General features: G+C 44.7%; 1 protein-coding gene across 4 annotated transcripts in view; it reads left to right on the forward strand.

The window, feature by feature from the left end:
* Positions 1-19,228, forward strand: part of dnah9l (dynein, axonemal, heavy polypeptide 9 like) — an 85,927-nt gene that overhangs the window by 23,953 nt on the left and 42,746 nt on the right. For 3 of the 4 annotated variants that reach the window (XM_082973492.1, XM_082973493.1, XM_082973494.1), the window contains 32 exons: positions 950-1,115; positions 1,233-1,335; positions 1,412-1,549; positions 1,693-1,794; positions 1,933-2,094; positions 4,635-4,828; positions 5,030-5,192; positions 5,361-5,484; positions 5,651-5,793; positions 6,017-6,178; positions 6,283-6,342; positions 6,465-6,638; positions 6,785-6,931; positions 7,105-7,218; positions 8,151-8,294; positions 8,461-8,643; positions 14,049-14,150; positions 14,421-14,555; positions 14,677-14,850; positions 15,003-15,135; positions 15,443-15,545; positions 15,695-15,817; positions 15,907-16,111; positions 16,647-16,811; positions 16,923-17,063; positions 17,220-17,390; positions 17,479-17,601; positions 17,749-17,942; positions 18,200-18,348; positions 18,480-18,607; positions 18,764-18,901; positions 18,992-19,081. In XM_082973492.1, the coding sequence (XP_082829618.1) occupies positions 950-1,115; positions 1,233-1,335; positions 1,412-1,549; positions 1,693-1,794; positions 1,933-2,094; positions 4,635-4,828; positions 5,030-5,192; positions 5,361-5,484; positions 5,651-5,793; positions 6,017-6,178; positions 6,283-6,342; positions 6,465-6,638; positions 6,785-6,931; positions 7,105-7,218; positions 8,151-8,294; positions 8,461-8,643; positions 14,049-14,150; positions 14,421-14,555; positions 14,677-14,850; positions 15,003-15,135; positions 15,443-15,545; positions 15,695-15,817; positions 15,907-16,111; positions 16,647-16,811; positions 16,923-17,063; positions 17,220-17,390; positions 17,479-17,601; positions 17,749-17,942; positions 18,200-18,348; positions 18,480-18,607; positions 18,764-18,901; positions 18,992-19,081 (4,553 nt within the window). Of the gene's footprint in view, positions 1-949; positions 1,116-1,232; positions 1,336-1,411; positions 1,550-1,620; positions 1,795-1,932; positions 2,095-4,634; positions 4,829-5,029; positions 5,193-5,360; positions 5,485-5,650; positions 5,794-6,016; positions 6,179-6,282; positions 6,343-6,464; positions 6,639-6,784; positions 6,932-7,104; positions 7,219-8,150; positions 8,295-8,460; positions 8,644-14,048; positions 14,151-14,420; positions 14,556-14,676; positions 14,851-15,002; positions 15,136-15,442; positions 15,546-15,694; positions 15,818-15,906; positions 16,112-16,646; positions 16,812-16,922; positions 17,064-17,219; positions 17,391-17,478; positions 17,602-17,748; positions 17,943-18,199; positions 18,349-18,479; positions 18,619-18,753; positions 18,902-18,991; positions 19,082-19,228 lie in introns of all 4 variants that reach the window. The other variant, XM_082973495.1, reaches the window with a different exon arrangement.

Below are 19,228 nucleotides of genomic sequence, written 5' to 3' on the forward strand. Positions count from 1 at the left end.
CAGGATAACGACCCTAAGCACACAGCCAAGACAACGCAGGAGTGACTTAGGGACAAGTCTCTGAATGTCCTCGAGTGGCCCAGCCAGAGCTTAGACTTGAACTCGATTGAACATCTCTGGAGAAACCTTAAAATAGCTGTGCATTGCCGCTCCCCATCCAACCTGACAGAGCTTGAGAGGATCTGCAGAGAAGAATGGGAGAAACTCCCCAAGTACAGGTGTGCCAAGCTTGTAGCGTCATACCCAAGAAGACTCAAGGCTGTAATTGCTGCAAAGGTGGTTTAACAAAGTACTGAATAAAGGGTCTGAATACTTACGCAAATGTGATATTTCAGTTTTTTTTTTAATGCATTTGCAAACATTTCTACAAATCTGTTTTTGCTTTGACATTATGGGATATTGTGTGTAGATTGAGATTGATGAGAAAAAAAAAATATTTAATCCATTTAGAATAAGGCTGTAACGTAACAAAATGTGGAAAAAGTCAGGAGGTCTGAATACTTTCCGAATGTACTGTATATGAAAGTAGTATGTGCCCCCCCCCCCAAAATACGGGTAAAAATGGATGATAATTTCTTATCTCTCAGATATAGGAACGACACTTCAAAACAATTCCCTTTGATACATTTTTTTACTCTGATTTGCCATGTATGAATGGGGCAACAGGTAGCCTAGTGTTTAGAGCGTTGGGTGGATCGAAAAAATGAATATGTTATTCATACCTTTCTATGGGCTAGAACCAGTAACACCAAATTCAATGTTTAATCAAATGTATTTTTTTTTTATACCTACAGTACAGGGGTCCTAACATTCAAAATCGAATAGCAGAAGTGTCCATGGTCCGACCATTTTAAAACAATTCCGTATGTTAGCTCAGTAGAATGCCCACCTGAACGGCTATATTTCTGCTGCCTATAGTGACATAATGTGATGTGTGTGTGTACTGTAGGTGTGTTAGAGAAGCCTCTAGAGAAGAAGGCAGGGCGTAACTATGCTCCTCCTGGAACCAAGAAACTCATCTACTTCATAGACGACCTCAACATGCCTGAGGTGGATGTGTATGGTACTGTCCAGCCACACACACTCATACGCCAGCACCTGGACTACAACCACTGGTGAGAGGACACACACATACATACACGCACGCATGCACGCACGCACGCACACTCAAACACCGTTGCATGAACTTGAACTGCTAGTGTACGTGTGTGCGTGTTTATGTGGTCTTGCAGGTATGACAGACAGAGGCTGGTGCTGAAAGAGATCCATAACTGCCAGTACATCACCTGTATGAACCCTACAGCAGGGAGCTTCTCAGTCAACCCCAGACTACAGGTAACACACATATACAGTCAACTCTAGACAACAGTAACACACACACACAGGCTAACCTAACCACTCTCTCTCTCAGAGGCATTTCTCAGTGTTTGCGGTTCATTTCCCTAGCGCTGAGGCGCTAGCCACCATCTTCACTAGCATCCTGTCAGCCCATTTCCTCCAGGGGGGCTTCAGCTATGGCGTCTCGCGCTCTGTAGGAACATTAATACAGGTATACGTCTATCTGATTATCTGCCTGCCTGTCTGTCTACCTGTCTGCCAGTCTGTCTGTGTCTCTTTCAGTCTGTCTGTCTCTCAATCAATCTACTTTCCTCCTCCCTCCCTCCATCCATTCTTGTCTTTCACCTCCGGCAGGCAGCCATCTGTCTCCATCAGAAGATCAGTCAGAACTTCCTCCCCACGGCCATACGCTTCCACTATATCTTCAACCTGAGGGACCTCTCCAACATCTTCCAGGTAGCACACACATACATTGAAAAAACATCATCGTTATCATCAATCTTCATCAATATGGATTCATGCCTCTTTATCTCGCTCTTTATCTATGTCTCCCTCTCTCTCTCGCTCTTTATCAACATCTCCCTCTCTGTGTAGGGTATTCTGTTTGCCCTGCCAGATTGTGTGCGTTACCCCATAGACCTGGTCCATCTGTGGCTCCATGAGTCGTCCCGGGTCTACTCTGACAAACTGATGGAGGAGAAGGATGTAGAACTCTTCAACAAGATCCTACTGGACACTGGCAAGAGATACTTTGAGGTGAGAGACATGTGGCAGACATCTTACGGGGTTGTTACAAACAAGACTGCTTGACATATGACTTGCTACTCTCTTTACTTCATTCACTCATATTTACATATTGTGTCTCTCTGAAATTGCTTATAGCAAAGTGCTCAATATGACCTTTACTTATACAGTGCATTCGGAAAGTATTCAGACCCCTTCCCTTTTTCCACATTTTGTCACGCTACAGCTCTTTTCTAAAATAGATTAAATCAATCTACACACAACCTCATAATGACTAAGTACGGAGTAAAGGGTCTGAATACTTATGTAAATGTGATATTTCAGTTTTTTTTTTATTCTACATTTGCAAAAAATCCTAAAAAACTGTTTTCGCTTTGTCATTATCTGTTGCGATTTTAGCATGTAAATCTAGGTGGCGCAAAAAAAAAAGCCAAAGCCACTACCCAACACTAAACAAAATATGAATTTCACTAAAACGGTGACAAACTGTGCCCACAAACTGTTCGGGCCTACATAAAGCTGTCCCAACAGCAGAGTCCCAAAAGTTGTCCCAACACCTTACCACTGCCACACCTGGCAGCGAAACAGTTCATTCAGCCTCATTTACTGCCTTTAAAAAACATAGCTGATATGGCTGACTTGCTTAAACAAACGTGGTTTCTACTGACAATTGAGATGTACAAACTATGGCATAAGGGGAACGACAAGCAGATAAGAGGCAGTCCCTAAATTTGATTAAGACATTAATGAGCGAGCTAGAACGGACGTAGTCAATATAACTATTTGTTCAGCACTTTTGAAATATCGCAGCAACAGAATTCAAAACATGGGCCGTTCTTACAGTGTTCTCACTGTACACCAAGTCAGAACCATAGGATAAATAAAGGGGGCATATCAGCAGACAATGAAAGCTCTTACAATATTCAATGATTACATTTCTCAAAAACAGTTTATAGGCTACATGTGCACCACCAAGTCAGAACGGTAGGCGAAATTAAGACGTGAAAATAGACCAAATTATTAGGGTAAGGCACATGGGTTTCTAACAGCTTATTACACAACATACACTTAGTATTACTTTCTTAGCTACAGTACACATCTCCCTGGCATATTACATCATTTATGCAGCAGCATACAAGACATTTTTTGGACTCATCTTGTTGTGCTGTGCTCACTTGAACAGGAAGGTGGCGCGGCGGTCCTTTGTGTGCAAATTTTGTCATCAAAGTCTGGCATTCTCTGGATGTACGGTGCTTTCAAGACAACTGGGAACTCAAAAAAAAAGTTGAATAATGATGACATCAGTGATCTTCAGGTCATAGCTCTAGATAGAGGTCCGAATTCCAAGTTGGATGAAAGTTCAAAACGTATTTTCCCAGTAGTAGCTCGTTTTTCCCAAGTTCCCAGTTGTCTTGAACTCTTTAAAGCAGATGTTGCAGTTCCGAGTTAACAGTGGATTTGAGTAGGGCACAATTCATGCTTCATTGACAGAATGGCCAATGTTGAATGTTTATAATTTTTAACTAGGAAAAGAGACCCTTAATCTTAGACTTGGGACCACACAGCCACTCCACTGAATAGCAGGCTAATGATTGCTTTGCAATATTTGCAGTTAGCCACTGATTCCTTCCAAACCACTCATTGCTGAATTTGCGATTTCTAACCTGGTTCGTAATCTTTATGTGCAATGGCCGATGAGCACCGATACGTTTTATCTATCATTTCTCGGCATTATTTCTCTTCATATGACAAGGATTAAACAGGATTTGCCAGTAGATTGTCGACTTAATTCATGATGATGACTGCTCGCTAAGTTTTGAAAGTATGATGTTGACATGATCAGTCCAATCAAAGCTACTGTAGATATATGTGATTTGACATAATTTTATCTGTGGCCAATGACCTTGAGCCTTCTTGGATGGGCACTTCTAATGTAACTCCATGGCAGCACCCAAGGAGCTTGAATTTTCTAGCTCTAACCTTAGACTTTGTGGTGACGTAGTGTCTCCATGAGTGACAGAACACTGAGCCAATCACGGCGCAATGCTCCGTATTTTCTGCTGGCTTGCCCCACCACCACAGAAAGCACTGAGCTAGGCTGAAACACCTGCATTTTGGAGCTGCCTTACTCAAGGAAACAAAAAAGAGACCATGTTTGTATGTGGCTTTATTAACTCATGAGTATATCTTTTTTTTTTTACATTGTTTGCAAACTGATATGTGACACGTATTAATGCCAAGATAACGTGCAAACAGGAAAGCCCCTCCCCCAAAAATGTGGGGCTCTGCCCCAACTGCCCTGAATGACGGGCCACCCACTGGTCATTATGGGCTATTGTGTGTAGATTGATGAGGGGGGAAAACGATTTAATCAATTTTAGAATAAGGCTGTAACGTAACAAAATGTGGAAAAGGTCAATGGGTCTTAGTACTTTCCGAATGCACTGTACACTTACTGAAAGGGATCTACGATTCTGTTCAAGTTTTCACTCTGGCTTTCTCTTTTTTCTCGCTCTCTCGCTCTCTCCCTCCTCTCCCCCCTCTCTGTGCAGGGTATAGATGAGTCTATTTTCATCCACCAGCCCCTGGTGTACTGTCACTTTGCCCATGGGGTGGGGGAGCCCAGGTACCACCAGGCATCAGACTGGGAGAAGCTCCAGAAGACCCTGACTGATGCTCTGGAACACTACAACGAGCTGCATGCTGTCATGAACCTGGTGCTCTTTGAGGAGGCCATGCAGCATGTGTGAGAGTCACACACACACTGCCCTGTCTGTCGCAATCTCCACTCGCTCAGTCAATCCCTAACCTCACTCTGCTCTGTGCGCCACTCACACACACGTACTTTGCTTATTTTCATGCTGTAGACTGCAGGTAATGCACATACAATCTCTCATCACACTGAAATAAGCACACACTCTCGCCAAGTTGATATGTCTGTGTCCAGATGTCGTATCAGTCGTATCCTGGAGGCCCCCCATGGTAATGCTCTGCTGGTGGGGGTGGGAGGCAGTGGGAAGCAGAGTCTGTGTCGCCTCGCTGCCTTCCTCAGTACCCTGGAGGTGTTCCAGATTACACTGAGGAAGGGCTACGGGATACATGACCTACGGGTACGGACTATCGACCAAATAACAGCTAAATACAACAGATTTCCTGGAAGGTTGAAAGCAAGAACTCTAGATATCTAGATCCTGCTCATCTACACGAACCCCCCTTCCCTCATCTCTCTCCCTCCCTCTTTTTCCCCCCTCTCTCTCCCTCGCTCTCTCTGTCTGTAGAGTGATATAGCAGCGCTGTATATCAAGGTGGGGGTGAAGAATATTGGGACAGTCTTCCTCCACACAGACGCCCAGATCCCAGACGAACGCTTCCTGGTCCTCATCAACGACATGCTGGCATCAGGTACGCACCAACACCACACCTCAACCATCAACGACATGCCGGCATCATGTGCCCTGTCTCCTAGGGGACATCCCAAACTTGATCTGTAAGGAGGAAGTGGACATGATCGTGACGCCTCATCCCCTAGCTAGTGTGTTAGTATGCTAGTGTGTGCCCTGTCTCCTAGGGGACATCCCAGACCTGTTCAGTGAGGAGGAAGTGGACATGATCGTGACGTCCATCCGTATGGAGCTAAGAGGACTGGGCCTGATTGACACCAGAGACAACTGCTGGGCCTTCTTCATCGAGAGGATACGGAGGCAGCTCAAGGTCTGTCTACTAGGCTCAATCAGATCAATCAATTAAAGTCAGCTCTATAACAGGAAATGTAATAGGTGGAAGGTGGAAACTGTGCTATGTTTACAACAAAGTATGCGCAATTTATTTCCTGAAGTGGGAAATGTAAACAGTGACAAATAGTTGGTTTGTCTCTCTCCTCGTTTCCCTCTCCCGTCTCCCCCCCTCTGTTCTTCTTCCCTCCCCCTCGCTACAGGTGGTCCTGTGTTTTTCCCCGGTAGGGTTCACCCTGCGTACCCGTGCTCGTAAGTTCCCGGCCCTGGTCAACTGTACAGCCATAGACTGGTTCCACTCCTGGCCTCAGCTGGCCCTACAGTCTGTCAGCACCACCTTCATAGAGAAGATACCTGATCTGGAGGTAAACACCAGTCTGAAGACATCACAATCACATAGACAGTGGATGATAATTATGGAGAACAGTCATTTGTTTGCATATCCATGTTTTCTCTCTAACCTCTCTAGCCGGATGTCCGTGCGTCCATCAGTGAGTTTATCTCCTACGCCCATACTAGTGTTAACGAGGTGAGAGACATAAAGGACTTAATTTCAGTGACAGTTGAGTGGGTCATCATAGTTCTATAAATCAAGTGACAGATAATTTGAATATAATATTGAAAGTACTTTATTGTCTAAATGTGTTCTAGGTGAGTGTGAAGTACCAGCAGAACGAGAAGCACTTCAACTACACCACTCCCAAGAGCTTCCTAGAGTTTATGAAGCTGTACGGTAACCTACTGGGGACAAAACGCAGAGAGCTCACTCAGAAGATGGAGAGACTGGAGAACGGCCTGCAGAAACTACAGACCACAGCCTCACAGGTCTGTCTGTCAGACTCCTCTCTCTCTCTCTCTCTCTCTCTCTCTCTCTCTCTCTCTCTCTCTCTCTCTCTCTCTCTCTCTCTCTCTCTCTCTCTCTCTCTCTCTCTCTCTCTCTCTCTCTCTCATATCCATATCCACCTTCTCAGGTGGAGGATCTAAAGGCTAAGTTAGCGGTCCAGGAAGTAGAGTTGTGGCAGAGGAACACAGACACAGAGGCTCTCATCACTAAGATCGGCCAGCAGACAGACAAACTCAACCAGGAGAGGGCTGTGGCAGACGCAGAGGAACAGAGGGTATGAGTGAGCATGTGTGCACGTGAGCCTTGATCAGTTTCAAGGAATCCTCAGAAATCAAAATGGTATTAGTTGTAATTAGTAGGTAATTACCATTTTGTCCTGTCGTTTCTACGTTTAAATGTGTAATGTATAAGTGTTTAGTGTGTAGTGCTGTGTGTTTTTGTCCTTAGGTAGGAACCATCCAGGCTGAGGTGACCATGCAGCAACAGCAGAGTGAAGAGGACCTGGCGAAGGCTGAACCTGCCTTACAGGCAGCTAACGCAGCCCTCAACACACTCAACAGGGTAACACACAGCTCTACAGGCAGCTAACGCAGCCCTCAACACACTCAACAGGGTAACACACAGCTCTACAGGCAGCTAACGCAGCCCTCAACACACTCAACAAGGTAACACACAGCTCTACAGGCAGCTAACGCAGCCCTCAACACACTCAACAGGGTAACACACAGCTCTACAGGCAGCTAACGCAGCCCTCAACACACTCAACAGGGTAACACACAGCTCTACAGGCAGCTAACGCAGCCCTCAACACACTCAACAGGGTAACACACAGCTCTACAGGCAGCTAACGCAGCCCTCAACACACTCAACAGGGTAACACACAGCTCTACAGGCAGCCTTGAACTCGTTAACACACAAAAAAAATTAATACATGACTGGACTTAAAGGCCAAATGCAGTCATCAATGTGATTTTCCTGTTTTATATATATATTTACACAATATGACATCACCAGGTGGTAACTTAGTTATTAGACCAATAAGAAAGAGAATTCCAAACCTCTCTTCCAATAACGTCTCATTTTCAGTTTTCCCCTCCCCAGTTAGACCACTCCCAGACAGTCCTAGCAAAATTCTTGCTTGAGAAATTGCTCTTTGCTAAAAAGCAATTTTTTCTTTTACCATTTTAATTTAAAACAATAACATTAAGGTACTTAATTAAAAAACGAAAAGCCTCTAGACGAAGGCCTTGAGGCCGATACGTAAAGCTTGATAAGGAGCAGTCATACTAGCAAGAGCAGTTTGCAAGTTTCTTATTTTTTCTCATGTTATTCAATTGTTGCCATGCACCTGCAACAAAGATAGCTCAGATGTGCGAGTGCCTTTTGAATTGTACTTATTCGCTACCCAGAAATGATTTGATATTGAGATATATTGGACCTTTTAATACATGACGTTTTTTTACGTCATTCCTAATAATGTGTCCTCCCCCTAGCTGAACCTGACAGAGTTGAAGACGTTCCCTAACCCCCCAGCCATAGTGACTAACGTGTCTGCTGCTGTCATGGTGCTACTGGCTCCTCATGGTAAATTACCCAAAGACCGCAGCTGGAAGGCAGCAAAAGTAGTCATGAGCAAGGTCAGTCTTGGTATGTCTTGTCTTGTCTGTGTGACTATGTGTGTAAGGAGCATATCCCAGAGGTGACGGTTTGTCTGTGTCTGTCTGGCCGTCTGTGTGTCCGTGTCACTTTGTGTTAACGGCAGTGTTTCAGAGTGTGCACGCCCATGTGTGTGTCTATGCCCAGGTGGATGACTTCCTACAGGCGTTGGTGAACTTTGACAAGGAGCACATCCCAGAATCGACAGTGAGGTGCGTGAGAGATGAGTACCTCAGTGACCCAGAGTTTAACCCTGAGTTTGTCAGACTCAAATCATCCGCCGCCGCCGGTCTCTGTGCCTGGGTCCTCAACATCATACGCTTCCACGAGGTACACCCCACACACACTAATACACCATGCTGTATACACCCCACACACACTAATACACCATGCTGTATACACCCCACACACACTAATACAGCATGCTGTATACACCCCACACACACTAATACACCATGCTGTATACACCCCACACACACTAATACACCATGCTGTATACACCCCACACACACTAATACACCATGCTGCATACACCCCACACACACTAATACACCATGCTGTATACGCCCCACACACACTAATACACCATGCTGTATACGCCCCACACACACTAATACACCATGCTGTATACGCCCCACACACACTAATACACCATGCTGTATACACCCCACACACACTAATACACCATGCTGTATACACCACACACACACACACTAATACACCATGCTGTATACACCACACACACACACACACTAATACACCATGCTGTATACACCACACACACACACACACACTAATACACCATGCTGTATACACCACACACACACACACTAATACACCATGCTGTATACACCACACACACACACTAATACACCATGCTGTATACGCCCCACACACACTAATACACCATGCTGTATACGCCCCACACACACTAATACACCATGCTGTATACACCACACACACACACACTAATACACCATGCTGTATACACCACACACACACTAATACACCATGCTGTATACACCACACACACACACACACTAATACACCATGCTGTATACACCACACACACACACACACTAATACACCATGCTGTATACACCACACACACACACACTAATACACCATGCTGTATACACCACACACACACACTAAGACACCATGCTGTATACACACACACACACACACACACACACACACACACACACACACACACACACACACACACACACCATGCTGTATACTATACACACACACACACACTAAGACACCATGCTGTATACACCACACACACACACACACACACTAATACACCATGCTGTATACACCACACACACACACACACACACACACTAATACACCATGCTGTATACACCCCACACACGCTAATACACCATGCTGTATACACACCACACACACTAATACACCATGCTGTATACACCACACACACTAATACATAATGCTGTGTTCTCCACACACACACTAATATACAATACTGTATACACCACACACACACACACACACTAATATACAATACTGTATACACCACACACACACTAATACACCATACTGTTTACACCACACACACACACTAATACACCGTACTGTATACACCACACACACACGAATACACCGCACTGTATACACCACCCACACACACACACACTAATACACCATGCTGTATACACCTCACACACACTAAAACGCCATACTGTATACACCACACACACACTAATACACCGCACTATATACACCACACACACACACACACACACACACACACACACACACACACACACTAATACACAATACTGTATACACCACACACACACACACACACTAATACACCATACTGTATACACCACACATACTCTAATACACCATACTGTATATAGATGCACACACACAAACTGAACAGGTACAGTTGAAGTCGGAAGTTTCCATACACCTAAGCCAAATACATTTAAAATCAGTTTCACAATTCCTGACATGTAATGCTAGTAGAAATTCCCTATCTTAGGTCAGTTAGGTTCACCACTTTATTTTAAGAATGTGAAATGTCCGAATAATAGTAGAGAGAATTATTTATTTCAGCTTTTATTTCTTTCATCACATTCCCAGTGGGTCAGAAGTTTACATACGCTCAATTAATATTTGGTAGCATTGCATTTAAATTGTTTAACTTGGGTCAAACGTTTTGGGTAGCCTTCCGCAAGCTTCCCACAATAAGTTACTCCTGACAGAACTGGTGTAACTGAGTCAGGTTTGTCGGACTCCTTGCTCGCAAACGCTTTTTCAGTTCTGCCCACAAATGTTCTATAGGATTGAGGTCAGGGCTTTGTGATGGCCTCTCCAATACCTTGACTTGTCCTTAAGCCATTTTACCACAGCTTTGGAAGTATGCTTGGGGTCATTGTCCATTTGGAAGACCTATTTGCGACCAAGCTTTATCTTCCTGACTGATGTCTTGAGATGTTGCTTCAATATATCCACATAATTTTCTTTCCTCATGATGCCATCTATTTTGTGAAGTGCACCAGTCCCTCCTGCAGCAAAGCACCCCCACAACATGATACTGCCATCCCTGTGCTTCACGGTTGGGATGGTGTACTTCGGCTTGCAAGCCTCCCCCTTTTTCCTCCAAGCATAACGATGGTCATTATAGCAAAGCAGTTCTATTTTTGTTTCATCAGACTAGAGGACATTTCTCCAAAAAGTACAATCTCTGTCCCCATGTGCAGTTGCAAACAGTAGTCTGGATTTTTTTATGGCGGTTTTGGAGCAGTGGCATCTTCCTTGCTGAACGGCCTTTCAGGTTATGTCGATATAGGACTTGTTTTACTGTGGATATTAGAGGTCGACCGATTATGATTTTTCAACGCCGATACCGATTATTGGGGCCCAAAAAAAGCCGATACCGATTAATCAGCCGATTTAGAAAAATCTCTCTCTCTATATATATATATATATTATTATTCTTTTTTTTTTTTTTTTTACAACAATACTGAATGAACACTTATTTTAACTTAATATAATAAATCAATTTAGCCTCAAATAAATAATGAAACATGTTAAATTTGGTTTAAATAATGCAAAAACAAAGTGTTGGAGAACAAAGTAAAAGTGCAATATGTGCCAAGTAAAAAAGCTAACATTTAAGTTCCTTGCTCAGAACATGAGAACATATGAAAGCTGGTGGTTCCTTTTAACATGAGTCTTCAATATTCCCAGGTAAGAAGTTTTAGGTTGTAGTTATTATAGGACTATTTCTCTCTATACGATTTGTATTTCATATACCTTTGACTATTGGATGTTTTTATAGGCACTTTAGTATTGCCAGTGTAACAGTATAGCTTCCGTCCCTCTCCTCGCTCCTAACTGGGCTTGAACCAGGAACACATCGACAACAGCCACCCTCGAAGCAGCGTTACCCATGCAGAGCAAGGGGAACAACTACTCCAAGTCTCAGAGCGTGTGACGTTTGAAACGCTATTAGCGCGCACCCCGCTAACTAGCTAGCCATTTCACATCGGTTACACCAGCCTAATCTCGGGAGTTGATAGGCTTGAAGTCATAAACAGCACAATGCTTGAAGCATTGCGAAGAGCTGCTGGCAAACGCACGAAAAAGCTGTTTGAATAAATGCTTACGAGCCTGCTGGTGCCTACCACCGCTCAGTCAGACTGCTCTATCAAATCATAGACTTAATTATAACATAATAACACACAGAAATACGAGCCTTTGGTCATTAAAATGGTAGAATCTGGAAACTATTATTTCGAAAACAAAATGTTTATTCTTTCAGTGAAGTACGGAACCGTTCCGAATTTTAACTAACGCATGGCATCCCTAAGTCTAAATATTGCTGTTACATTGTACAACCTTCAATGTTATGTCATAATTATGTACAATTCTGGCAAATTAATTACAGCCTTTGTTAGGAATAAATGGACTTCACACAGTTCGCAATGAGCCAGGCGGCCCAAACTACTGCATATACCCTGACTGCTTGCACGGAACGCAAGAGAAGTGACACAATTTCCCTAGTTATAAGAAATTCATGTTAGCAGGCAATATTAACTAAATATGCAGGTTTAAAAATATATACTTGTGTATTGACTTTAAAGAAAGGCATTGATGTTTATGGTTAGGTACATTGGTGCAACGACACTGCTTTTTTCGCAAATGCGCTTGTTAAATCATCACCCGTTTGTCGAAGTAGGCTGTGATTCAAAGAGGAATTAACAGGCACCGCATCGATTATATGCAAAGCAGGACACGCTAGATAAACTAGTAACTAAACATGGTTGATGATATTAACTAGTGATTATGTTAAGATTGATTGTTTTTTATAAGATAAGTTTAATGATAGCTAGCAACTTACCTTGGCTTCTTGCTGCCCTCGCGTAACAGGTAGTCAGCCTGCCACGCAGGCTCCTCGTGGAGTGCAATGTAAGGCAGGTGGTTAGAGCGTTGGACTAGTAACCGGAAGGTTGCAAAAATGAATCCCCGAGCTGACAAGGTAAAAATCTGTCGTTCTGCCCCTGAACAAGGCAGTTAACCCACCGTTCCTAGGACGTCATTGAAAATAAGAATGTGTTCTTAACTGACTTGCCTAGTTAAATAAATAAAAATAAATAAATACTTTCTTTAAAAATCGCAAATCGGTGTCCAAAAATACCGATTACCGATTGTTATGAAAACTTGAAATCGGCCCTAATTAATCGGCCATTTCGTTTAATCGGTTGACCTCTAGTGGATATAGATACTTTTGTACCTGTTTCCTCCAGCATCTTCACAAGGTCCTTTGCTGTTGTTCTGGGATTGATTTGCATTTAGTACGTTCAGCTCTAGGAGACAGAATGCGTCTCCTTCCTGAGTGGTATGACGGCTGTGTGGTCCCATGGTGTTTATACTTGCGTACCATTGTTTGTACAGATGAACGTGGTACCTTCAGGCGTTTGGAAATTGCTCCCAAGGATGAACCAGACTTGTGGAGGTCTACCATTTTTTTCTGAGGTCTTGGCTGATTTCTTTTGATTTTCCCATGATGTCAAGCAAAGAGGCACTGAGTCTGAAGGTAGGCCTTGAAATACATCCACAGGTACACCTCCAATTGACCCAAATTATGTCAATTAGCCTATCAGAAGCTTCTACAGCCATGACTTCATTTTCTGGAATTTTCCAAGCTGTTTATAGGCACAGTCAACTTAGTATATGTAAACTTCTTACCCACTGGAATATGTGATACAGTGAATTATACGTGAAATAATCTGTCTGTAAACAATTGTTGGAAAAATGACTTGTGTCACGCACAAAGTAGATGTCCTAACCGACTTGCCAAAACAATAGTTTGTTAACAAGATATTTGTGGAGTGGTTGAAAAACGAGTTTTAATGACTCCATCCTAAGTGTATGTAAACTTCTGACTTCAACTGTAACTGCATGTATAATGACCAAATGCAGTCTTACCTCTGGTCCATTTGATATGCAGCACCTGATCAAAGCTATGGAAGAATACTGTTCTTTAGCTTGTGTTATTTTTTTCCTCACATTGTTCTTTTCCTTTTCTCTCCTACTGCTATCCATAGATGTATGTAAGTATCTCTCTCACCTAATAGCCTGAGGTTGGCTACCATACGGCTTTTAAGATACTGTATTACCGTTGTGGATGTTTGCAACTTAAACTGATGTTATGGAATGTGTATTTGTGAGTGTGCTTGTTTCCTCCCCAGGTGTTCTGTGAGGTGGAGGTGAAGAAGCTGTGTCTCTCTCAGGCTAATGCTGACCTGGCTGAGGCTGCAGACAAACTAGAAGCCATTAGGAAGAAACTAGCTGTGGGTGTCTGTCTGTCTGTCTGTCTGTCTGTCTGTCTGTCTGTCTGTCTGTCTGTCTGTCTGTCTGTCTGTCTGTCTGTCTGTCTGTCTGTCTGTCTGTCTGTTGTCTGTCTGTCTGTCTGTCTGTCTGTCTGTCTGTCTGTCTGTCTGTCTGTCTGTCTGTCTGTCTGTCTGTCTGTCTGTCTGTCTGTCTGTCTGTCTGTCTGTCTGTGTCTTTCTTTCTTGCTCTCCCACATTTTCCCTTAACTGTGGGTGTGTGCGCGTGTGTAGGAGTTGGACTGTAGTCTGGACACCCTGACTGCTGCGTTTGAGAAGGCTACCTCTGAGAAGCTTCGCTGTCAGGACGAGGTCAACCACACCAACAAGACCATCGAACTGGCCAATCGCCTCGTCAAAGGACTCGAGGTGAGGAGCTGGCTGACCAATAACGACTCAGTTAGTTTGTTGTCATGCTACTTCGGAAAGTTTCCAAACATTAACAGTACGTTTTTTCCATTGGTGGATAATGTGTGTGTGTGTGTTTCAGTCGGAGAATGTGCGTTGGGCCCACTCTGTAGCCGGGTACCATGAGCAGGAGGAGACTCTGTGTGGAGACATTCTGCTGACTGCAGCCTTCATCTCCTACGCCGGATCCTTCTCTAAGAAGTACCGCAGAGAACTACTGGAGAACCTCTGGATGCCCTTCCTACGTGGCCAGAAGGTTCTTCTCTCCTCTCATCTCTTACTCTCTCTCTTATGCTCCCCCTCTCCTATTCCCCTCCCTCTCTCAGATCCCCATCCCAATGACAGAGGGGTTAGATCCAGTGTGTATTCTAACACACCTCTCCTCCTGTCGTTCCCTCCCTCTCTCAGATCCCCATCCCAATGACGGAGGGGTTAGATCCAGTGTGTATGCTGACTGATGATGCTACCGTGGCTCAGTGGAACAACGAGGGGTTGCCGGGAGACAAGATGTCCACTCAGAACGCCACCATCCTCACCAACTGTGAGCGTAGAGAATGTTTTATACTTTCTGCACCTTTATGTCCATGCTACAGATGTAAGATCTTAATTTGATCACACTGTTGCAGGAGAACATTCCTGCAATTTGAGGTTTAACAGAGCTTCTGAAGTTTGTAATTTCCACTTAGACATTTCAGTCTTGATTCTCCCTTACAGAAATGTCCATTAATTATAGTAACTCACATTTCCTGTTGCCGCAGGATTATGCTGTAGCAAACTGGCTCAAATTAAGATCCTACATCTGTAAACGTATTGCAATTGCAACATGTTCCTCCTTTGTGTGCTCCCAGGTGAACGCTGGCCACTGCTTATTGACCCCCAACTGCAGGGCTTCAAGTGGATCAAGATTCGTTATGGCAACAGCCTCAAGGTGGTCAGCCTGGGAGAGAAAGGGTGAGATCGCTCTCCTCTCTTCTGTGTCGTGTCATGCCTCCATCCTACTCTCCCCTCTCCTGAATGGATCTCCCAAATAGATGTATCTGTTAAGCTTGCTCTCTCTTCAGGTATGTTCGATGTGTTCTACCTAAAGCTTATTTCCCCAGGTATGTGGATGTGATAGAGCAGGCTGTTGTGACAGGAGACACTGTCCTCATAGAGAATCTGGAGGAGTCCATCGACCCTGTCATAGACCCTCTACTAGGACGACACACTATCAAGAAGGGCAGGTAACATATACACACACACCACATCATCATCAAAAAGGGCAGGTAATGCACACTCCTCCTCTCTCCCTCTCGCCCTCTCTCTCTCCCAGTTGTATAAAGGTGGGGGATAAAGAGTGTTTCTTCCACCCAGCGTTCAGACTGATCCTCCACACTAAGCTGGCTAACCCTCACTATAAGCCTGAGATCCAGGCCCAGACCACCCTCATCAACTTCACTGTTACAAGAGACGGCCTGGAGGACCAGCTGTTGGCCCAGGTGGTCAATCTGGAGAGGCCCGACCTCGAGCACCTCAAGGTGGGATAGATGGCTATGTCCCTGTCCTTTCTGGCTCTCTCAGCCTCTTCCTTCTTGACCTCATATGGTCACAAAATGACACTTGAAGTCTGGTTGTGGTCGGTTTCTGCGTAGTCGTGGTCCTGTATGGCTCAGTCGGTAGAGTAGGGTGCTTGTAACACCAGGGTTGTGGGTTTGGTTCCCGGGGCCACCCACATGTTGCGAAATGATTTATTTTAGTCAAGTTTGTTTGTTATGTTGCGGTTGTGTTGTGGTTGTATAACAGTTGTGTTGTGGTTGTATAACGGTTGTGTTGTGGTTGTACAACGGTTGTGTTGTGGTTGTATAACAGTTGTATAACGGTTGTGTTGTGGTTGTATAACGGTTGTGTTGTGGTTGTATAACGGTTGTACAACGGTTGTGTTGTGGTTGTATAACGGTTGTATAACGGTTGTGTTGTGATTGTATAACAGTTGTATAACGGTTGTGTTGTGGTTGTATAACGCTTGTGTTGCGGTTGTATAACGGTTGTACAACGGTTGCGTTGCGGTTGCAGAGTGACCTGACCAAGCAGCAGAACCTGTTCAAGATAGAGCTGAAGCTGTTGGAGGACGAGCTGCTGGGCCGTCTCTCTGCTGCTGAGAGCAACTTCCTAGGAGACAACGTCCTGGTGGAGAAACTAGAGACCACCAAACACACGGCCGCAGAGATCGAGATGAAGGTGAGACAGAGGCAGAGGTTAAGGCTAAAGAAAGAGAACTCAGACCGACAAATAGCCAAACTGTGCTATATCTCTTGGTCCTGATTGCTAATGTGCTGTTTTGGGCCGTAGGTTCTGGAGGCGAAGGTGAACGAGGTGAAGATCAACGAGGCCAGAGAACACTACCGCCCCGTAGCAGTCAGATCCTCTCTGCTCTACTTCATCATGAACGACCTCAACAAGATCAACCCCATGTACCAGTTCAGCCTCAAGGTTACCAGCAGCACTTTTTAATTTCATTTAACCTTTATTTCTACAGGTAAGTCAAGACCGGTCCAAATGGACCAGTGCAGACCAGTTAACAACCAGATTACAGCGTTCTAGCTTATCTAGGCCTGTCTATGTCTTTCGCTGTCCCCCTCCCTGTAGGCGTTTAACGTGGTGTTCCACAAGGCGGTGGAGCAGGCAGAGGTGTGTGAGGACGTGAGGAGCAGAGTCAACACTCTAATAGACGGCATCACCTACTCCACCTTCAACTACATCAGCAGAGGCCTGTTTGAGAGAGACAAACTCACCTTCACCGCTCAACTCGCCTTCCAGGTGTGTCTGTGTGTGTGTGGGGGGGGGGCGCTGTGTGTGTGTGTCTGTGTGTTTTCTTAGTTCTAATAGTGTGTTCCCTGTTCCCTAGTTGTTACTGATGAGTAAGGAGATAGACGTACGAGAACTAGACTTCCTGCTCCGCTTCAACATCGACCACAGCTACATCTGTCCTGTAGACTTCCTCTCCAACCAGGCCTGGAGCGCCATCAAGGTACACACACACACAGTATCAAACACACACACACACACACACACACACACACACACACACACACACACACACACACACACACACACACACACACACACACACACACACACACACTTACAAACATTTATTTCCCCTCATCTCCTCTAGACAATGAGTTTCACTGATGAGTTTCGTGGTTTGGATCGGGACATCGAGGGCTCCCCTAAACGCTGGAAAAAGGTGGTAGAGTCCGAGTGTCCGGAGAAAGAGAAGTTTCCTCAGGAGTGGAAAGCAAAAAGTTCCCTACAGAAACTCATTATGATGAGAGCCCTGAGACCTGATAGGATGACTTACGCTGTCAGGTGACCGCACGCCAACAATACCCACCACCTCCCAACACACTGGACAGTTGAGGGACATATAATGTACCTTAGCTGGCCTCCTGTCCTTTTTACTCCTTACTGCCGCTTTCTCTCCCTCTCCTCTCCCTCTCCTCTTCTCTCCCTCCATCCCCATCTTTCATAGGTCTCTGGCAAATTATAATGACGATCATTCTCCCTCCCCATACCCCCCCTCTCACTCCCTCTCTCTCTATCTCTATCTCTCTTTCTGTGTGTAGGAACTTTGTGGAGGAGAAGTTGGGGGTGAAGTATACAGAGAGGAGGAAGACTGAGTTTGCAAAGTCCTTCAGAGAGAGTGGACCTGCCTCGCCTGTCTTCTTCATCCTGTCTCCCGGAGTAGACCCTCTCAAAGACGTGGAGTCACTGGGTAACACTAAGACAACTGATTTTGTCATGTAAATATCACTGTAAATCTGAATGAACATGACACACACACACACACACACACACACACACACACACACACACACGAAGAAACACGTGTTCCCATGGTAACAGGCAGGAAGTTAGGATTCACCATAGACCTGGGGAAGCTCCACAATGTGTCTTTGGGTCAGGGCCAGGAGGCTGTGGCTGAGGTTGCCATGGAGATGGCTGCTAAGGAGGGACACTGGGTCATCCTACAGGTATGGCTATCTTGCTATACACTGTGCATAAGATATAGTTCATTCCTTCATTCATCATTGCATCCATCCATCCATTCACTGTTTCATTAATCAATTTATTAGTTTGTTCATCCATCAATCAATCCATTCATTCATTCATTCATTTATCTCTGTCAGAATATCCACCTGGTGGCTCGCTGGCTGGGGTCGTTGGAGAAGCTTCTGGAACGGTGCTGTGAGGGCAGTCACCAGGACTACAGAGTGTTTATGAGTGCTGAGCCTGCCCCTACACCACAGGAGCACATCATCCCTCAGGTACACACACACGCACACACACACACGCACACACACACGTTTAATAACACTGTGTGTTTTCCTAGTGTTTGTTCTCCTCTCCTGACTCAGGGCATCCTGGAGAATGCCATCAAGATCACCAACGAGCCTCCCACTGGCATGCATGCCAACCTTCACGCTGCTCTGGACAACTTTGACCAGGTAAAGGAATGTGTGTGTGTGCATGTCTGTCTGTCCATTGGTGTTAGGGATGGGCAATTGAAATCAAATGTTTGATTCACGCGTCATAACAACATCCAGTAATAGATCATTTGTAAACAGTTTGTTCACTATTTACTAATTGTTGTT

Source organism: Salmo salar, chromosome 03 (assembly GCF_965601325.2).
Source record: "Salmo salar chromosome 03, fSalSal1, whole genome shotgun sequence".
Classification (NCBI taxonomy): domain Eukaryota; kingdom Metazoa; phylum Chordata; class Actinopteri; order Salmoniformes; family Salmonidae; genus Salmo; species Salmo salar.